The 22,116-nt window shown below is 38.9% G+C and overlaps 1 protein-coding gene across 1 annotated transcript; it reads right to left on the bottom strand.

Moving 5' to 3' along the window:
• Window positions 1-2,623: 2,623 nt before the first annotated feature.
• LOC110299325 (mas-related G protein-coupled receptor member X2) lies at window positions 2,624-3,544 on the bottom strand. Its single transcript, XM_021169000.2, has one exon. It carries the CDS (start codon window positions 3,542-3,544, stop codon window positions 2,624-2,626), a length of 921 nt encoding a protein of 306 aa, XP_021024659.2.
• Window positions 3,545-22,116: the final 18,572 nt, after the last annotated feature.

Here is a 22,116-nt window from a genome sequence, read left to right as displayed (position 1 = left end):
GTAGCTTCTTGTCTTGGTGTCAAAATGCTGAGATGACTCTGTAGTACCCTTTTCAACTGCAATACATTTCTCTCTCTTGGGCTGGTTTCACTCTCTCTATACAGTGCTTCTTGGCAGATATGCCATACTTCTGGCATCTCCAATATCTTTCCATCTCCAGTAAAATCTAGGCTTCATCTTCACAATGTCATGTCACAATGTCACAATGGAGACCTTTCCAGGCCTCCAAGCAAGGACTCCCTTCTTGCATGCCTGGCCTCATTCACTTTTCTTAACTTTGGAGGAAGATTCTATAATCCCTTTACTCCTGCATTCTTCTTGACTCAAAGGCCAGAACCAGAAGACTAATGCTACCAACTTCTGTTGTCTGCTCAGTGTTGAACTGTCAAGTACATGTTTCCCACCTACAGAGGCACAGATCCTACATCTTCACTTCCTTGAATTACATTGGCATAAGCTTTGATATGTTGTTTTAATTTGCTGAATAAATTTTCCTTTGCTTAAGGAGAATCTTTATGAATTTCCTCTGTGCAAGTTGAAAGCTTAGCTGGGTGATGCCTTGGCCTGGAGCAGAACCTCATTTATTCCATTTCCCATCAGGACTTTCTTTAAACTAATCACTTCTTTAAACCCAAGAATTAGCTCCAAAATTAAAAATCCTGCTTATCCTTTCCTCTTCAATTGTACATTTTATATTTCCTTTTGCCCTTCTCACTCATTTTTACTGTAAACCTTTGCCAAAAAAATTATTTACAAACTTTTCAATTTAGCCTGAAGCATATTCTTAACAGAAGGGTAAAAAGCAGCCACATTTTCTGACAAATTTCCAAGAATAGTTTTTAGCTCAGTTACTAAAATTTTTTCCAGCAAAAACTATGTGAACTGGGTCTCCATAATGTACAATGCTTCAGAATCATTTTCATCCATATTCCTTCTAGGATGGTCTGTTAAGCCCTACATCAATTGCATCCCTAATCCAAAATCCCATACTCTTGCTCCCTCCCTATTAAAGCAATAGGATCATGCCTGTTACAGCAATAACACCGTCTCTGATACCAGCTTCTGTTTTAGATATATTTCCATTGCTGTGATGAAAAGGCATGAAACAGGCAATTTACAAAAAAAGCACTTAATTTGGTAGATCACAGTCCCGAAGATTTGTACTGCACGAACACCATAGCTGAAAGTATGGCAGTAAGCAGGCAGCTATGACACTGGAGTAGTAGTTGAGAGTTTATATTTAATCTATAGACATGGGGTGTGAGTGGAAGCATTGGGGATTTGCAACCTCAAAGACAACCCGGAGTCTCATACCTCCTCAAACAAGGACACAGGTCCTAATCCTGCCCAAACAACTCTAACAATTAGGGGTAAGCCTATGGTGGCCATTTTCATTCAAACTATAGAAGTAATCTAAAGCATGAGATCTTTGTAGTAATAGTTCATTGCACACAGGAAATTTTGTGAAAACGAAGTTTTTGACACAAGGAATAAAAAATGAATGTTTACATGAATTGATGTATAGGTTAGTATGTTCAACCACAACAACCATCTAGACACACGTATCAAGCACCATGTTACAATCTTTTAATTTTCACCCTAATATTTAGTTTAGAAAAGAAGTATGGATAACATATTTATCTGTGATATAAAAATTATGACAGGAGAAGAAATGAAAATTAAAAGATATAGTGTAGTATTTTGTGTCTTGATTAGGTACAGAGTCATGCAGCTACATTAACTTAAGAAAACATGTTGATTTGTTTACTTTAATCTGTTGATATTCTATTCTCTTAATTGTAGAACAATTGAAATTATTACTTACTACAGCTTTATAAAAGGAATATTATTTTATAGAAAATTTTACTAAACTGTGCATAACTACGTTAATAGATGCTATGGGCTCCTGGAAATGGTGTAGATTTAAAATAAGTTGTATTTCAAGGGAGTCTTTCTAGAGGACCTCATTGGAAACTTTTCATGAGGGATTACACAGTCAGAGAGCATGAGGATCATGTCAAAGACAATACTCAACCATGGGATGCTAAAGAGGCAACTGTGACGAGAGCCACAGAGGACACTGCACCTTCCTGTGGACATGGATGTTTAACACTTCTCTTGAGAATGTTTACTTCTTTACTAAGAAATGTGTATAAGAAAAACTATTGCTCCACATATTCTTTAAATCATACAGAAATTAATAAAGGCTGGGATTATATAATGTATCTATTTAACCCTTCAACACTGAAGAAAAGTTTGCCTTGAAACAGAATAATTGTTTTGCAAAATATAACATGAATTTATCCACTATCAAGTTAAGTGAGTTAAGAAATGCAACCCTTTCCTGTACTTTCTTAAACTTTTTTCTGAAGAAGGGATTTATCAATTGTGGTCAACACCTTTCCTGAACCCCATAGATCTTGCAAGGAGTAACATCAAAAGAAGTTGGTAAAACCCTGAGCAAGATAGCTGCAGAAATGTTGTACCCAGTATTTGTAACAAGTCCCATATCAATCAACTTCTACAACATTGACTACTTTCCCAACTGAGTTAACCTTGGGTCATCAACTAAACAACGTTATGAAAATGCCACAAAGTGATAAAAACATAATTCTCTTCAAAGCTATTTATGCCTGATCAAAGCAGCTCTCAGTCCTTTCCAGACAGTTTTTATTTCTCTAGATCTTCCTGAGGAACCCATCTCTCCACATTCTTCCTCCTCAGGAGTGTCTTGCATGGCTCTCTGCAGAAATAACTTGAGAGTCTTCCATTGGAATGGATGATGCCTAATGGAGCCTACGAGGCAGTAAATGATGGGGTTTGCAGAGCTGTTAACACAGGAGAGAAATACTGTGACCGGATACATACTACAAGGTAAAACATAATAAAATTTCTCAATCCACACTAAGAGGAACCAGTAGATCCCATAGGGCAGACCAAAGAGCAGGAAAACAAGCACTGTGAACAAAATGGCCACATACAGCCTGGTCACAGGAATCTTGTGTAAGCCCCAGAAGATGGTAATCACTAAGGCCAGACTGGATCCCAACAGAACTACAAATAAAACAATTAACCATGCAGCAGTGATTAAATCAAATGTCTTACACCAACCAGGGCCACTAGTGTAATATAGGAAGCCACATTCATTCCCTTCCAGAAGGCTCCATACTAGGGACAAGACCCAAAGCAGGGTACATATGACAGCTGATGTGTGCCTTGGGCGTTGGCAGTGATACCAAATGGGCCACACGACAGACAGGCAACGTTCAATGCTAATAGCACTGAGGATACTCAGGCCACAAAAATAAGGAAAGTTTAACACAACAAGGTAAAACAGATCAATTTCAATGGGGATGTAACCAATGTCCAAGATCATGTGAAAACAATATCCAATTTGAAAGCAAATGAAGAGAAAGTCAGCACCAGCAAGGTTGAGGATGTAGACAGAGAATGCATTCCTGCGCATCTGGAAGCCCAGGAACCATAGCACTGTGGCATTTCCAACCAGACCAACTAGGGCAACAATGAGGGAAAGAAAAACCATGGTACAAGACATGACTTCACAAAATGGCATTCCAGTGTGGTTGCTTTCATTCACAGCTGTGATGTTTGTTCCCCAGTATGTTATGTTTGAATCCACTCTTGGATCCCTTCCACTGATGTTTCTGGAAAGAAAAACAAGACATGAACACATACTTTTTGTTCTCTGATTCTTAGGCTCACCATTATAGATGTTAACGGTTTACCTAGTTCTTAAAATGGTGAAACAGGGTGGTAGACATGAAGCAATTTATCAAAATCAATATTTCTGGAGCCTTAACTTAAATATATCATATATATACATATATATATATATATATATATATATATATATATATATATGTATATATATATAGGCTATCTATAGCCCATATCCTGTATTGATATTAGAGTAGTTAATGGTTCCAGTATAAACTCTCAGTGTCTCAGGCTGTTTTAAAATTCCTGTTTTAAAACAAACTATTTCTCAGAAAGAAATGACAGTCTAAATCCACCTTTCTTTCTGTCCTAAGGCTAGTTTTTCTCTGCTTTGGGAACTCAGAAGCCAAAAGCATGACCAAGAGCTGCTGCTCTCAGTCTTAGAGGGAGGAGCTAACAATTGGGAAAATATAAAAACCCTGAAGGATATATGTTGAATTATGCCAAGACCAGTATGCAAGAACCAGACTTATAGGGTAGCATGGCTTGGTATCCATTTCAAATTATAAACTATAAAGGAGGAAATCCTTGGGGATATTAAGCAGTTTTCTGTTGCCTGTATCTATCTTTCCCTAAGGGCACAATGAATAGCTGAGTATTTTCACTCAACCAATGGATAAATGAATCACAAACCCAAAAGTAGATGAGAATTTAGAATAAAGATTTTTGCAAATGTTTTAAAGCATAATTCAGTGCCACAAATTACATACGAAAAGAAAAAAAATAACATTTTTGATGATTCTGTCAGTCTACATCTCTAGTATTCCTAAAAAATGTCTAACGATTGCCTTTGCCATTTCCCAATCCCTGTGTGTGTGTGTGTGTGTGTGTGTGTGTGTGTGTGTAAAGAGAGAGGGGAGTAATATATAAGAAATCTGAAATTTAAAGACTAAACTTATAAATCCTTTGTAAATAGGATACATGTAGGGTGCAGACTAAAGCATAGAAAATGAATTCTGTAAGATACAAGATAGATTTTCCTTAATCTTCAGGAGGACATGTGTGAGGAGCGGGTGTGGTAGCAGTCCCAAGAAGGCGCCAGGGACTGCAGCTAAGTCTTATGACTTGCACCTGACTTCCTCACCTGAATATAAGCCACAACCATCATGAGAGCTGCGCTGGTGTACCAGGATACTGGCGAATCCATTTTGGTGGAGGTATGCCCCTGCTGCCCTGATTAGCTGAAGCTGCTTACCTGGTGAGGTGATGTGGCCTGCTGTGCGTGGATGGGAACTGAGAGTATATAAGAGTGAGAGGCCCAGGGTTCTGGGGAGATATACATGAAGAGAAAGAAGAAAGATGAAGACTGAAGTTTGCTGAATAAACTGCTGATAGAAGGACTGGTGGTCGTGTTGTTCTTGCTGGTCGAGAGCAGACGCAGAAAATTGGTGGCCCATACAGGGAACCGACTCCCCCACCAACGAGTTCAGAACTTTGAGCAGTCAGTGTTTGCCGGCAGGGTAAGTTCACGGTAAGGGAAACTATGATCCCAGGAGTTTGGGAAGGACCTCGGATAAAATAGAGGCGAATATAAAGTTGCCAGGAAGCAGGCACAAAGTAACGATAAGGTTCCCGGTTTGGGGACAAGTTAAGGTTCCCAGCTTTGGGACAAATTCTCTCTTTTTCTCAACTTAAGGTTCACGGTTTGGGGACAAGTTAAGGAACTATGATAACCTCAGTGTAGTGATCAATAGATCCTCACTGTGTAGTTATGCTTTTTTCTCCCATTGACCCTTTGTGGGTAGGTCTGATAGTTTTGGTCTTGTTTGTTCTGATATATGGACTCTGTTACTGTTTGAATCGAGAGGCAGTCAAGACAGGTCAGAAAATTCTCATAGAGCAACAAGAGAGTATGTCAGAAGAGGAGAAGGGCTTAAAAAGAAAAAAGAAAAAGAAAGACACAGTGTTATCAGGCGGACAGAAAGGACAAAATAAAAGCCGAGGTGGGGGAGGAAGGCGAATTAGCTTCCACACCCCCTCCCTATGCCTCCTCGGCAGCCGCATATAGCGGACCTTCTGTCCGGAGGTTTGGAGAGAGGTTAGATTCTCCTTGCTGGGATGTCCTATTTTCACCGACCAAGCAGAGATATCATGAGCCTCTAGATTTCAAAGTAATCAGGAATTTGGCTGAGTCCGTGCGGATGCAGGGCTTAACTGCCTCCTATATGGTGGCTCAAGTAGAGGCATTGAATAGACACTGCATGACACCGTCTGGTTGGGCAGGCTTGGTAAAGGCATGCCTTTCACCTGGGCAGTATTTAGATTGGAAAGCCTTCCTTATTGAATTTACAAATGAACAGGCAGTGGCTAATGTTGCTGCAGGAAATCCAGCATGGGATAGGGATATGCTGCTTGTTCAAGGTCGCTTTGTACAACAACAGACAGGATATCCAGTGCACGTGTTTGAGCAGGTGAATCAAATTGCCATAAGGGTGTGGAAATAATTGCCCACCGGTGTTGAAGGTGTTGCAGAACTCCAGAGAGGCAATGAGGCACTGAATCAGGCAAGAGAGGAGCGCTCTCAATTGGTTTGGGAGAGAGGGTCTGTTTGTGTGTTTCCCCAGGATCACCTACAACAGCTGTGGGTCCCAGAACGGCTGACCAGAGCAATTCAAAACAAGCAGAGCTATGAGGACATGGATGTTCCTGTGGCTGGGAATGGTCCCGCTAGTGAGAACTGAAGAGCTAGCTATGAAGAACTGAAGGGGCTGTGTTCCTGAAACCCATGTCACCCATTGACACATTCAAGTGTTTCCTCAATTCTTTACATCTAATGCTTCACTACAGTTGCCTTTTTTCTATGCTGCTTCAGCTAAAGGGATTGTTGTGTTTTCAGATGATTCAAAATATTTCACAGATGAATGATTGTGTTCAGCTGTATCTACTAAAACTAATGCTACCTGGATTCGAGGGGTGTGGCCAGCCAGTATATCCAAGGGCATTGGCACTATACCCTCCCAACCTAGATGAGCCCCCCCTTTCCTTTTTGTAGGAGTGTTCCTGATTCCCTTCCACCTTGGGCAGTGCCCCTTATATGTATGGTTGTTATGTGGGGTGAATGGTAGTTGCACTGATCTTTCCCCCTTAAGCCAGGTGGCAGGAGGGGCCTGGGATAATGCAAAATTTATTGGAATGGTTCTAATGTGTTTGAAACTTCTGTATTTCAATTTGCTGGAGGAAGGAATGTTTCTTTTCAGGCTACGCCTCTTTGTATGTGACCTCCTTTTGGGTTTATTGTTTATAAGATCCCTTGCCTCAGGGCTGATGGGAGCCCTGGGATGTATGCTTGTAATAGTGTGTGTGTATTGTGTGTTTGGCGCATGTGTCAGGTGCAGCGTGTGCAGGCCCGAACTTTTGCCATGATAGCCCAGGCTTTTGCTGCAGTGGAGGTGGGACAATCTCCTCAGATTCGGTTTGCCGCTCTAAAGAAATAATGCTGCGTTATGCCATGGGTTGTGAGGCTAAGCACTGCACAGAGGATAGCTTGCTGTTGGCATCCTGTGAAAGGCACATCTGATTGCATGGAGGTTCAGTGTCCTAGTTCCCTTCCCCCAGGAAAAACGACACAGGAGCTGGCCAAGACCTCTCTGGGTGATGAGCCCAAGGGATACTTTTGTGTAGGGCCCCTATGCTTGCACACTGGGGATCAGACCTCTACCTTCACCCATGAGGCTTGCTTGCAGAAATCAAGATCTGGCCATAGATTAATCAGCATCCTGGCCTTCTGATGCACCTGCCGCATGCAAACAGGACAATCTCCCCAAGTGTGGCTTGGCATAATAGAGAAGTAGTCAGTGACGGATAAGACTCCCTGGGCATGTCACCAACCTAAGACAGGGATCAAACCAATGCTGTTTGTCTCCCAAGGATGGGTAAGGGGCATTGCTGCAGGGGGCAATCTAAGACAGACATTCTCTCTGCCAAAAAAGAAAAAAGGGGGAAATGTGAGGAGCGGGTGTGGCAGCAGTCCCAAGAAGGCGCCAGGGACTGCAGCTAAGTCTTATGACTTGCACCTGACTTCCTCACCTGAATATAAGCCACAACCATCATGAGAGCTGCACTGGTGTACCAGGATACTGGCGAATCCATTTTGGTGGAGGTATGCCCCTGCTGCCCTGATTAGCTGAAGCTGCGTACCTGGTGAGGTGACATGGCCTGCTGTGAGTGGATGGGAACTGAGAGTATATAAGAGTGAGAGGCCCAGGGTTCGGGGGAGATATACATGAAGAGAAAGAAAAAAGATGAAGACTGAAGTTTGCTGAATAAACTGCTGTTAGAAGGACTGGTGGTCATGTCGTTCTTGCTGGTCGAGAGCGGGTGCGACAGACATGTATATTCAACACAGGTGGTGTTCTGAATGTACACAAGACAAAATGAATCCATAAACATTAAACTCAAGTTTCAAGTTCAGGAGTAGATGACACATAAAGAATTCTAATGTTGTGATTCTCTCCCTTCATTCCCCAACCTTCATTAGACCTACCTTATCTTGAAGCATACAGGATAGTTTCCCTCCCTGGACCCTGCAGAATCCTCTAAGCCATGCCCAGCTGCCATAAGCACCCTAATTTCACCACCTCAACCTCCATTGTCCAGGCATCTCTCCACACACCTTCATAGGACCTGTTAATATATGTATGATTTCCTCTCTACATCCATTCTACTACCCGCTGAGTCCTCTTAGGAATTCCTTACTGCCCAGAGTGGTATGCTATCCTCCTGAGCACCATTTTCCCACAATTTCTGTCTGCCTTCCACTAGAATATCCTACCCTGTTTCCTCAGGGAGATACTCCACAATAGGGAGACTTGCATTGCCTGGTGAATTGCATTGTCTAGCACAAGGATACCCACAAGAGGCCTACCATATCAGTAAATCAAGGTTATGGCACCTTTAAATACTTAGCTCATCACGAACAGTCAGATGGTTAAAGATCAGCATAAGACCTCAATCAACAAAAGCCATGGCAATATGAAACTTTCAGAGACTAGCTATCTTACTAGAGCAAGTCCTGGTTACCTTAACACACCTGACTATGACCTTAAACCTCATCTTCTGAAGATGATAGAGGCCTTTAGATATGAAATTAATATGTCCCTTAAGTAAACATAGTAAAATACATTCAAATAGAGGTTTTTAAAGAGGGACAAACTCCTTTAGATATACAGGAAAATATAAGTAAATAGGTAAAGGAAATGAATAAAACTGAGCAATACTTGAAATTAAAAATAGAAGCAATGAAGAAAGCACAGACTGATGGAATCCCAGGGATGGAAAATGTAGGAAAGAGAACAGGAAAAGCAGACATAAGTATCACTAACAGAATACAAGATATGGAAGAGAGAATCTCAGGCACAGAACATAAGATAGAAGAAATGAATATAACAGACACAGAAAAAAAGTTAAATCTAAGAATTTCCTTACATAAAAGATCCAAGCATGTGGCATACCATGAAAAGACCTTACCCAAGATTTAGAAGAAGTTGAAGAGTCCCAGGTCCAAGGATCAGAGAATATCTTCACCAAAGCATAGGAGAAAATGTTCCCAACATTAAGAAAGAGAGGCCTATAAACATACATGAAGCTTACAGAATATCAATTAGACTTGAGGAGAAAAGAAGCAGAACAAAGAAATACTATGAAAAGCAATAAGGAAAAAGGGTCAGGTAACATATAAGATCAGTTCTATCAGAAATACACCCAACTTCTCAACAGAGACTCTAAAAGTTAGAAGACCCTGTACAGATAGATGTCTTGCAGACTCTGTTATTTATTTTGTATTTCTTGAGGGTTTTTTGTTTTTGTTTTTGTTTTACAGAATAGTTGTTAGCTTGCCTCAAAACTGCTTTCACTGTATCCCCCAAAGTTTTGTACTCTATCTGTATTCATTTTCCTTCAATTCTTTTTATTTCCATTTTTTAATTAGGTATTTTCTTCATTTACATTTCCAATGCTATCCCAAAAGTCCCCCCATGCCCTCCCCTCCACTCCCACTTCTTGGCCCTGGCGTTCCCCTGTACTTAGGCATATAAAGTTTATAAGACCAATGGGCCTCTCTTTCCACTGATGGCCAACTAGGCCATCTTTCGATACATATGCAGCTAGAGACACGAGCTCCGGGGGGTACTGGTTAGTTCATATTGTTGTTCCACCTATAGGGTTGCAGATCCCTTTAGCTCCTTGGGTACTTTCTCTAGTTCCTCCATTGGGGGTCCTATGATCCATCCAATAGCTGACTGTGAGCATTCACTTCTGTGTTTGCTAGGCCCAAAAGTAGCCTCACAAGAGACAGCTATATCAGGGTCCTTTCAGCAAAATCTTGCTAGTGTATGCAATGGTGTCAGTATTTGGAGACTGATTATGGGATGGAACACAAAGTAAGAATCACTTGTCATTAAACTCTCTCGATATGAATTGATTCAATTCCCCAATAAAAAGGCACAGACTAAAAGAATGGTTGCAAAAACATGATCCGTCAATCTGCTTCATACAATAAGCACACCTCAGAAATAAAGATAAGCATTACCTCAGAGTAGAGGACTAGAAATAAATTTTCCAAGCAAATGGATCAAGAAGGAAGCTGGAGTATCCATTCTAATATCTAATAAAGTAGTCATTATAACAAAATTAATTAAAAGAGACAGAGAAGGGACACTTTATAATCATCAAAGAAATAATCTATGAAAATGTCTCAATTATGAGGATCTATGCCCTAAATACAAGGGCTCCCACATTTGTAAAAGAAACATTGATAAAGTTTAAATCATTCATGGAATCCCACACATTAATAGTGGGAGACTTTGTTGCTGCACACTCACCAATTGACAGGTCATTGAGTACATAAACTTAACAGATAATAATAAAACTAAAACAACATTATGAATCAAATTGACTTAACAAATATCTACATTCACCCAAACACAAAGGTATATAACTCTTCTCAGTACTTCAGGGAACCATCTACAAAACTAACCGTGTACTCAGTCACAAAGCAAGGCTTTGCATATACAGGAAGATTGAAATGATGCCTTCTATTTTGTCAGTCCAACATGGATTAAAACTGGACCTGAACAATAACAAATACATCAGAAAGTCTAAACACTCTCATGGAAACTGAACAACTCTCCCCTCAATGATCTTGACATCAGGGAATAGATAAGGAAAGAAACAAAAATCTTTGTAGAATTCAATGAAAATGAAGGTACAAAATGTCCAAACTATGGAGGCAAATAAAAGCTGTTTTAAAAGAAAAGTCCATATCACTAGGTATCTCTATAGAGAAATTAGGGAGTCTTTATACCAGCAATTTGAAGACATATCAGAAAACTCTAGAAAACAAAAGAAGCAAACACATACAAATGAGATATATGGCAAGAAATAATCAAATACAGGGCTGAAATCAATCATTTAGAAACAAAGAAATCAATTTAAAGAATCATCAAGACAAAGAGCTGGTTATTTGAGAAAATCAACATCATAGACAAACACTTAGCCAAACTATCTAAAAGGCAGAAAACATGTACCCCAATAAACAAAATCAGAAATGGAAAAAGAGACATAACAGACAATGAGGAAATTCAAAGAATAATTAAGTCATACTTCTAAAGTCAGTATTCCACAAAATTGAAAATCTAAATGAAATGGATGGTTTTTCAAGACACTTACCTACATCAAGATAGGAAAAATACTTAACTATTTCTATAAGCCCTGAAGGAAATAGAAGCAGCCATTTAACATCCTCCAATGAAAGAAAGCCCACGGCCAGATGGTTTTAGTGCAGAATTCTATGAGAGTTTTAAAGATCTAATACCAATATTCTTCAAAATATTCCATAGATATATATAAAATATAAACAGAAGAAACATTGCCAAACTCATTCTATGAGGCCACAGTCACCCTGATACCCAAACAATACAAAGACTCAACAAAGAAATTAAATTTCAGAACAATTACTCTAATGAACATGTAAGAATAAGCAATAAAACACACACAAACAGAATAATCTCAGAACACATCAAAAAACATCAAGGAGATTCATCCTAGGGATATAAACATGGTTCAATATACAGAAATCCATCTATGTAATCCACCATAAAAACAAACTGAAATAACAAAATCAGATGATCATCTCATTAGATGCTAAAGAAGCCTTTGACAAAATCCAACACCCTGACATGTTAAACATGTTGGAGAGATTAGGGGTACAAAGTGCACACATAAACATAATAAAAGCAACATACCAGAAGCAAGTAGTCAAGATAAAATTAAGTGGAGAGAACCTTAAAACAATTCTGCTAAAATCGTGGACAAGAAAAGGCTTCCCTCTCTCTCTCTAGCTACTCAACCATAGTACTTGAAAATCTAGCAGGAGCAATAAGACAACCAAAAAAAAAAAAATGAAGGGGATACAAATTGAAAGCGAAGAAGTCAATTTATTGCTATTTTTAGATGATATGGTAGTATACATAAGTGAATCTTAAAACACTATTGGAGAACTCAAATGGCTGATAAACACCCTCAGCAAAGTGTCTGGATAGAACATTATCTCTAAAATGTCAGTTGCCATTTTTTATACAAACAATAAAGGGTCTGAAAAAGAAATCCGGGAAACTACAAACTTCACTATAGCCACAAATAACAAAATATCTTGGTGCCACTCTAACCAACAAAGTGAAAGAAGTCTATGACACTAACTCTAAGTCTCTGTATAAAGGAGTTCAAGAAGATATCAGAAGATGAAAAGATCTCCCATTCTCATAGATTAGAATTCACACACTGAAAATGACCATCTTGTCAAAACCAATGTACAGATTGAATTCAATTCCCATCAAAATCCCAGCACACCTTTACAGATATTGACATAGAAATTCTCAAAATCATATGGAAAAAATACCACCCTGGATAGCTAAAACAATCCAGAACAAAACAACAACAACAACAACAACAACAACAAAACTTCTAGAGGAATCACAATCCTTGACCTCATGTTGCACTACAAAATAATAGTAATAAAAACTGTATGGTATTGGTATAGGAACAGTATTGATCAATAGAGTTGAATCAAAGACCCTGGAATAAATCCACACACCTATGGACAATTTATTTTTGACAAAAAAAAATGCAAAAGCATGCAATGAAAAAAATGAAGCCTCTTCAACAAATAGTGCTGGTCTAACTAGATATCTGCATGTAGAACAGTGCAAATAGATCCATATTTATCACATTGCACAAAACTCAAACACAAGTGGATCAAAGCTCCAGGAGACAACTTCCTGAACATAACACCAGCGGCTCAGGTTCTGAGATCAACAATTGATGAATAGGATCTTATGAAACTGGAAAGCCTTTGTAAGGCAAAGGGCATTAATATGCCAAAATGACAGCCTAAAATATCAGAAATTATCTTCACCAACCTACATCTGACAGAGGGTTTATATCCAAAAACATACAAAGTACTCAAAAAGGTAGACAATCACAATCCAATTAACTCAATTAAGAAATGGGGTATAAAACTAAACAGAGAATTCTCAACAGAGGAAACTCCCATGCCTGAGAAGCACTTAAAGAAATGTTCTAGGTCCTTAGTCATCAGGGAAATGAAAATCAAAATCACCCTGAGATTCCATCTTATACCCCCTCAGAACAGCTAAGATGAAAAATTCAAGTGATAGCATATGCTGGCCAGGTATGTGGAACATGGGGAATGCTGCTCCACTGCTGGTTAGAATGCAAACTTGCACAGCCACTTTGCAAATCAATTTGGCACTTTTTCCCAGAAAACTTTGAATAGTTCTAAACCAGCTATATCACTCCTGGAAATATACCCCAGCAATGCCCCACTATACCACAGAGACACTTGCTCAACTATTTTCATAGCAGCTTTCATTGTAATAGCCAGAAGATCCAACAACACAGATGTCCTTCAACTGAAGAATGGATAAGTATAATGTGGTATATCTACACAATTCAGCTATTACAAACAAATACATCATGAATTTTGCAGCCAGATGAATGGACCTTGAAAATATTATGTTCAGTGAAGTAACCCAGAACCAGAAAGGCACATATGATATGTACTCACTTATAAGTGTACATTATTGATAAAGTGCAGGTCAACCATGCTATAATGCACAGACCCAAAGAAACTGGGTAATATTGAAGTCCTAAGAAAGGATGCTTAAATATTACCAGTAAGTGGAAAATTAATGGTTAAGAGAGGTGGTTGAAGAGAGCAAACTGTGTACAGGAATGAGGGATGAGGCATGGGGATGGTGATCAAGTTAGGGGGCAGGAGAAGGCTGAGAGTGAGAATGGAAGTTGGTAGGTGGCAACTTTGTTGACTAGCTGGAGGAGTCATGTGATGGAGAAGGATAGAAGAGTCTACGAGGGTGACCCTTGCGGAGATTCCTACAAGAGGGGGATTTAGAGACTGAAGTGGCTACTTTGTGTTGCCAGCAGGAGTTCAAGAGGAGGGAGAAGAGTATTAATCAACCCACAAAACCTTCAACTCAAAATTTGTCTTGCCTACAAGATGTGTAGGGATAAATTTTGAGCAGAGATTTTCTAAAGTTTGAGATGGGTAAACCCCTTGTGTAACTTTCCCTAAATATTGATAAATTATTCTTAACTATGTTCTTCTCAGTCATTCATTTTCAGACCATCTGTTGTCTATTGGGAAGGAAATGCAAAGAAATAAAAACCTTTCTCTTGCAGCAAACACAGGTGTCTGAGTTAAAGACATATCTGGGCTTTTAAAATAGGTGGCTGTACCCATATGCTTGCTAAGTCAAGGAGAGTGGCAGCATTCTCAAAATAGCAGAACGCTTTGATAGTTGAGATAAGAGCAGAATGGGGAGAAATTGTAAGAAGTAGCCAGCACCTTGACTCACAGTATTCTTATCTTGCACAGTCAAATCTGCCAGCCAAAACAGCGAAAATGCCTTTTGCATCTCCTGTGTTTTCAGGAAAACCTGATGGTCCTTGGAATCTCCACTTCAAGGTATAGATATATGCCCACAGACTAAGAAAAAATAGACAAAAATCTTTGGGAAAGGGTGCCATAAAGCCTCTTACCTTTCCTCCATTTTTCTTATGGGAGATGTTAAATTGGTCTGTGTCAAAGTGAAGAGTTTCTGGAATCAGCTGTCAATATGAAACATGTCTGTAGTGCATGGTTGGCAATGTGACCAGTGTTGATGAAGATGAGAATTTCAGGAAGCCTTGTGGTTTCCTGTACTTGGATCTGCTGGCATATGCGTGTCACCCCTTTGAGTCATGCTCCTCACGAGACTGTTTTTGACATTTGGCCTCTGGTCATGCCAACCTTTTTGGCTTCCCTTCCCTATTACTGGCAGTAGAAACAAGAACTTACCTATTAAGTTATTCCAGTTAACCATCTTTCCCAAACCTCCATGACTTCTAAGTTCTGGGATTGCAGAAAGTCATACAGCCAGTATCAATGTGGATAATAAGGATTTGGACCCAGATCCTCACAATTGGGGAATAAGAGCTTTAATCACTAAGCCATCCCCCAGGACTATCTATAAACAGTTTTTTTTTAACATCACAGCCATATTGCAGCCCTCATTCTTCCTCTCTTTGAATACCCACCCTTCCCTACTCCTCCCTCTAATACTTCCATCTCTTCTTGTAAATGGAGGGTGAAACCTTCTGTGACTACCACTCCCATGCTGCCCTTTCAAATAGCAGCACAACTAATTACATTCCCTCACACTGAAGCCAGACAACATACTCCAGCTAGAAGAAAGGCATCCAAATGCAGTAAACTAGGTTAGAGATAGCTTCTGCCCCAATACTTTGCTGACCCACATGAAGACCAAATGTCTGCTACAAATGTGTAGGGGGCTGAGGTGAATGAATGCTCTTTAGTTGGTGGTTTAATCTCTGTGGACACCAATTGGACCAGGTTAGTTGATTCTACGTGTCTTCTTGTGGTGACTTGAGACCTCCACCTCCCTCAATCCTTTCCCTAACTCTTTTACAAGTCTCTATGATCCCCATCTAGTGTTTGGCTGTGCATATCTGCATCTGTTGCCATCAGCTTCTGGATGAAGACTCTCAGACAGCAGTTATTCTAGGTTCCTGTCTGAAAATAGAGCAGAGTACCATTAATAGCATCAGCGGTTGGCTTGCTCCCATGGGATGTTTCTCAAGTTGGGTCAACCATTGGTTGAAATTTGGACTTGTCATGGAATATCTCCTTCCCACTCCCCATTTTGGTGACTGAAAGTTTTTCTGGATGTAGTAGTCTGGGCTGACATCTGTGCTCTTTTAGAATCTGTAAGACATCTGCCTAGACCCTTCTTGCTTCTAGAATTTCTGTTGAGAATTTGAGTGTAATTCTGTTAGTTCTGCCTTAATATGTTACTTGGTCTTTCCGCTTGAAGCTTTAAATATTATTTCTTTGTTCTCACATTTAATATTTTGATCATCATGTTGCAGGGAGATTTTATTTCTTGGTCCAATATATGTCATGTTTTATAACTTTCTTGAATGTTTATAGGCATAGCTTTCTTTAGGTTTAGGAAATTTTCTAATATGGTATTGTTGAAAATATTTTTTGTGTTCTGTAGGTGGGAGTTTTCTCCTATTCTTATTTTTCTCAAGTTTGGTCTTTTATAATGTCCCAGATTTCTTGGACATTTTGTGTTGGGAACATTTTAGATTTAACATTTTCTTTGACTAGTGTCCCAATTTCTATTATTGTGTGTTGCATAGCTGAGAGTCTCTCTTCTATCTCTGGTATTTTGTTGGTGATACTTCCATCTGTGGTTCCCGTTCTGTTTTCTATCTCCTGTATTTCCTCACCTTGTGTTTTCTTTATTATTTCTATTTGCGTGTTCATGTACTAAAAAGTTTTATTTGTTTTCTTCAAGTTTGGTGATAATTCTGTGTATTTTTAAGGATTTAATAATTTCTTCTGAAAAGACATACATCTTTATAAGATTGGATTTATGGACATCTTGTTATTTGGCTGTGTTAGGATATCTAGGGCTTTCAGAAGTAGGATAGCTGGATTTGATGGCAGTATATTTCCCTGATCCTTGTTGATTGTGTTCTTACACTGGCCTTTTACTCTCTGTTTGCCACAGGTGATGGCTTGATGTGCCTTATGTGGGAAGGCAGGCAGACTCATAGGCCTGACAAGTGAGTCCAGGGAACAGCATGCTGCTCACCTCTGCTGACTGTGTCCCAAGTGAACAGGAATGTTCTTGTGGTCCTACAGGCCTCCTTGGGAAGGCTGGCAGAGTTGTGGGCCAAATGATGGAGGTCAGGGAGCAGTGTGCATGCACAGATCACCTCTCTTCTTAGGATCATTTTTATAAAGGAGAAAAACGTCACATTGAACATTCCTGATAGCTTTCAATGTGAATGACTTTTAGGCATTGGGATTATTCACAGGTTTGACTGATTTGTGTGTTAAGTTGATTGATTTTTTTTTTCTTTCTTGATATCCAGGAAATAGTAGGATATGCTGTACATAAAGGTATGGTAGTCTTATATTTCAGAAAAGTTAAGAAAATTCTCCAAATTGATAATGGTGTTGTCCCTAAAAGCATATCTGTTTACTCAAAGCACGTTATCACTGCTGCACTGTTTTTCTGCCTTTCCAGGGTTCATGACAGAAGATCAGCTCCAAATTCACACTCCTCTGGAGTCTGTAGAGTCAACTAGTGTGGGAAGCCACATACGCCATTACAAAATGGTGCTGGCTACCGCTGGCCACCACCCATAAGTTTGGGTAGACAACCAATGTGCGCATGTGCAGTAGAGTTTTTTGCCATGTCACTGCCTGGCCTGAGGCATGTAAACAAGGTACTGAAAGCATAACCAATCGGGTGTAGACATGCCTGTACTAGGCCTATATAAGTAGCACTGGTTTTCGGGCTCGGGGTCTTTTGCCTTCGCAATCAAGCTCTCCCAATAAACATGTGCAAAAGAATCCTGTTGTGCCGTCTTTCTTGCTGGCGAGTCGGACCTCTACAAACTAGAAGACCTGCCACTGATGAGGTGCTGTCATAGGGTTAAGATCCAAAAACTCAATAGCTGGTTTTGTTGGCACACCTGTTGACAGGGAATTGTATCAATGGACATGAAGAACAAAAGAGTGTACCCAAATTAGTCTTAACCTTGAAGGATATGCCACAATGAATGCATGAAGGCAGACTACTGATCAAGTAGATTAACACTGTGAGCACAAGGATCATATGAAGCCTTGTCCTGCATCTCTGCTTGGAATCTCAAAGATCCTGATCAGCAGATGATGGCAAGGCATAGAGAGAACAAACAATAAAATGAATAGCATAGGTTGTGATGAAAGAATTTGACTGATTCAGTTCATAACTAACTGTTTGAAATAAACAACCATATCAGGCTTCTACAGGATACTAAGCAGCAGAGATAGACTCCAGAGAAGGACATATGCTGTCTAAGTAATGTTTTAGAAAGAATCATTGATGCTATATGAAGTACAATATGGATAGGCAATGCTCAGTTTTAATGACACTACACAGCCATGTAATCTAGGGAGATTAATCTAGTGATAAACCTAGAGAAGAAGTGGTTATGATACAGAATATGATGGTGAATTTATACTATGGCACCAGATGAGGTAGAATTCATCCCATAAAACCTGAGCTCTTTAATCAGAGATGACATTGTTGCCTGTGCAGAATCTGAATATCAGAAAACAGCCAATTTCCTACTAGCCCCACCAAGTCATTGGAGGTCAACAAATCAATGATCAGAGTTTCCTTATCCTGAGCTCCCTATAGTTTTACTAAAGTTCCGTAATAACACCTGAATATTGAGCAGTCTCCACACTCTAACTCAATGTTCTAAGCTATACTCGGTCTTGAAAATAGGAGAAAAGTTTTAGCAGGCTCTATTGGATAGGGATAGAAGCCCGGCCTTGTCGGTTATTCTGTCGTAGATCAGGAACAGAAGAACAAGAACTCTCAGGAATAAAACATACCCACTCTTAGTGACGTGGAAGGTCCATTCAAGATATAAAGAGAGATCATGTTTATGGTGCATTTACATGATATCACCTTTTACTGGAAGTGCAAAGAAAGCCATACTTTTTGAGTACAAAATGGCTATAATTACCTGAAGACCTTTTTATATATTGTGTATTGTAAGGGCCTATTTCCTTGCACATGTTATAAAGAGCAATCATGAAATATACACTCAAAAAATGAATAATGGAAGAAAGGAAGGAAAATTGAATGAGGTATGAAAAGAAGGGACAGGAAAGGAGGATGAGCGGAACTGAGTAATGATAGGGAGAAAAATTACAGCGTATTATTGTAGTTGAAAACTTTAGTCAATATCAGGCTAATATTTTAAATTAATAAATTTAGTTTTTGAGAAGTTTACTCATATTCATTTGTGTTATGCTCTTTTCCTACACTCTATTCCCCACCTCTCACTCTTGGAAGCCCCACTACTAACTTACAAACATCTTTTTCATATTTGTGACTGAACTATATAACTTGATACACTGATGTTTCTTCTTTCAGATTCAGATATCTGTCAATAGTTCAGTAGCAAGGGACATGTGATTCCAGTCTCTATCCAAAGCTGTCAGTTCAGTGGGCCAAAGTTGTACAGGTTCAGTGCCAGTAGACACAATTTCTCTGAGTTTATATTGACATCACCATGTTATATTTGTAGGATGGCATTTCACAGCCCTTTTTTCTATCTTCATCTCTTGTGTTATTTCTGCATTCCCTATGGCAAGATTCCCTGAGCCTTAAGGGAGTTGTACAAATGCCTTGTTTAGGGCTAAGATTTGTGCTATCCTTTATTCTGAATACCATGTGCTGCCATGGGCCTTGGAATGACCCTCCATTCACTCGCAAAAGAGACTTCTCAGATTAAGGCTGTGAGTAGTCTTTGAGTTTGTAAACATCGATATTTGAAGTTGTTTTGATACTGTATCAAAAGAGAAAAGAAACAGTAGTCAGTTTCTACTTAGGGACCAAGACCTTTTCAATTGTGGTTTCATATCCTGATTCTTGGGACTATACATAAGTCTCTATTGTGGAAAATTCTCAAATCCAACACATGAGCAGTTGGTTACTCTTGTAACAGTCATGCTATTATTGTACCAACAGGTACATCTTGCTAGGCATTTAGTGATTATATTAATAAAATTCATACCTGGGTAAGTTAACCACTCCTCTAAATGCTTTTGGTCTATAGGTTTCATTTTTCTCTGAAGAGTTTCTTATGTTTACAAATGTTGAAAATGTTTGTTATAAATATGTCTCCCAAGCAGGGAGATAGTAGACAGTGCTACAGAGAATCTCAGGTCATATTTCATAAATTTGTTTAGCAATGAAATGTATCTCCACCACTATTGAGCAGTTTAATGAAAATGTGGGAAGGTGATGCAGCTGATTTATGAAGGTGAGGCAAAGCAAGGTCATGGGTTTCTATAGGGTCTAGTTACAAAATATTACTTCACCAAAGTGAACTCAATGGGCTTGTTCTTCCACTTTTTATATTGGGAAGAAGAATTAATTAAGAAAATTAGTGGAATTGGAAAATGAGAGTATTAGTATGCTGAACAAGATTGTTAGTGACAAGATGAGCATACATAGGCATTTCAGCATGATATGTGTACACGAGTCATTTATATATATGTATTGGAAGATACATGTGTACGTTCCAGACCCCCATGAGGTGATGACTCATCATATTCTCATTTCACTGATAAGGAGAAAGGAATTGAAGACATGTTTCTAAGGACATAAACTTGTGTTCATGAAACTGTGTTACTTTATCTGTCCCATAGATCCAATATCCAGTTATCTTAGTCAACTACACATGAGAGGAAGAACATCAACCAGAAATGAGGAGTAGGTCAAATTCAAAACATGAGGCGTTTTTTTTTTTCAGCAAATTTCTGAAATACAGGAAGAAGATTCAATCAAATGAGTGGAGGATATGCAAATAGAGCCAACTTATGTAGGCAGCTGGATGCATGGGTTTTTACTTTCTTTAGGAAAGTAAAATATCTTTTACCCATAGTGTTGAAGAATCATCTGGAAGGTAGCATCTAACTAAATATAAGTTGTATTCTCTATTTGACATTAGTGTCAGCATTGTGCTGAAGCATCTGTTACATGAGCCTGTTGTCCTGTATCATGATTGATGATATATTGTTTAAAATCCACAAAGTCTCTTGTCCTCTCTTAGGCCAACTATGACATTTTATTTCTTGCAGCAAATACACTTTGCATCTCCATTTATACATGAGTTTTTTAATTTGGCCCTTCATTAAATTCAAAACCCCTTAAAGTCTAGACTTTCTGATGTTTGTATCTCCAGATTCCAGCACATTCACACTGGTAAATATGACTTTCAATATACAACAATATTTCTGATATCACAAGGTCCAGAGTTGTTCAATAATGCCTTGAGTCACCTGGATCCATGCTCTAATTTTACTCATTGCACAGATTTGAGAAATGATAACTGTCTGGTATTCTTGAGGAAAAAACCTTCACATGCATATAGATTGCAACTAGCAGCCAGTAGGTTATAGATAAACCCATTTTTTTCTGTAAATGTCTGTTTTCTTCTGCAACATACCGAGTATTCGAATTTAAGCTTAGAAAAATTATCCCAATTCTTAGACTCTCTTAATACTGGGTTTGTCAAATTTGTTGTCAGCCTGTGACTTGATGCTTACAAATAGAGGAAGACAGAGGGTTTTGAAATATCTACTGTTTCCTGGACAAAAACATTTTTCTCTCTCTAAATTAAGAATGCTAATGCATTTCAGAGTTAAGTGGGACAGGGAAGATGGAAGAAGTTCTTCCCAGGTGTTTCAAGGTCTACAAAATTTTCTCTACTGTTAAAGCATTCTCCATATGTACAGAAACATACCCCATTACTTAATTAATTTTAAACACAAATACCAGTATTCTATTCTCATTTTATTCACCTCCTTTAATTCTGTAGTCGCTTTGGTGTCAGTCACACTAATAACATTATATAAGAAGACATAATCAAACTGATGGAAGATAATAGGAAAAAAAACAGTTTGACACACTGAAATAAAGTCCTTGGAAATACAAACTGTGTGGAGGCTGTGGGAGGACATGATATAATTTTATTTCCATTAATATTTTATATTTTCCTTTGACACCCTTCAACACCTGAGGAAAATACATCACTGTGTTTCATCAATGAGTTCTCAGGCAGACTGATTTCTATTTTACATAGTAAACTCACACAATGGCAGTAGTTTGGAAGAGAGCAAATGGGTAGTATGTTTATTGTTATTCTTTGCTTGACTTTTAATTATCTTCACCTTTCTCTTTTTCTGTCATACCCTGTATCTGC

The sequence above is a fragment of the Mus caroli genome, unplaced genomic scaffold (genome assembly GCF_978045245.1).
Source record: "Mus caroli unplaced genomic scaffold, Mus_caroli_1 scaffold_8, whole genome shotgun sequence".
In the NCBI taxonomy this organism is placed as follows: Eukaryota; Metazoa; Chordata; class Mammalia; order Rodentia; family Muridae; genus Mus; species Mus caroli.
Note: the sequence above shows the minus strand (reverse complement) of the source record. Positions and strands in the feature narration are given on the sequence as shown.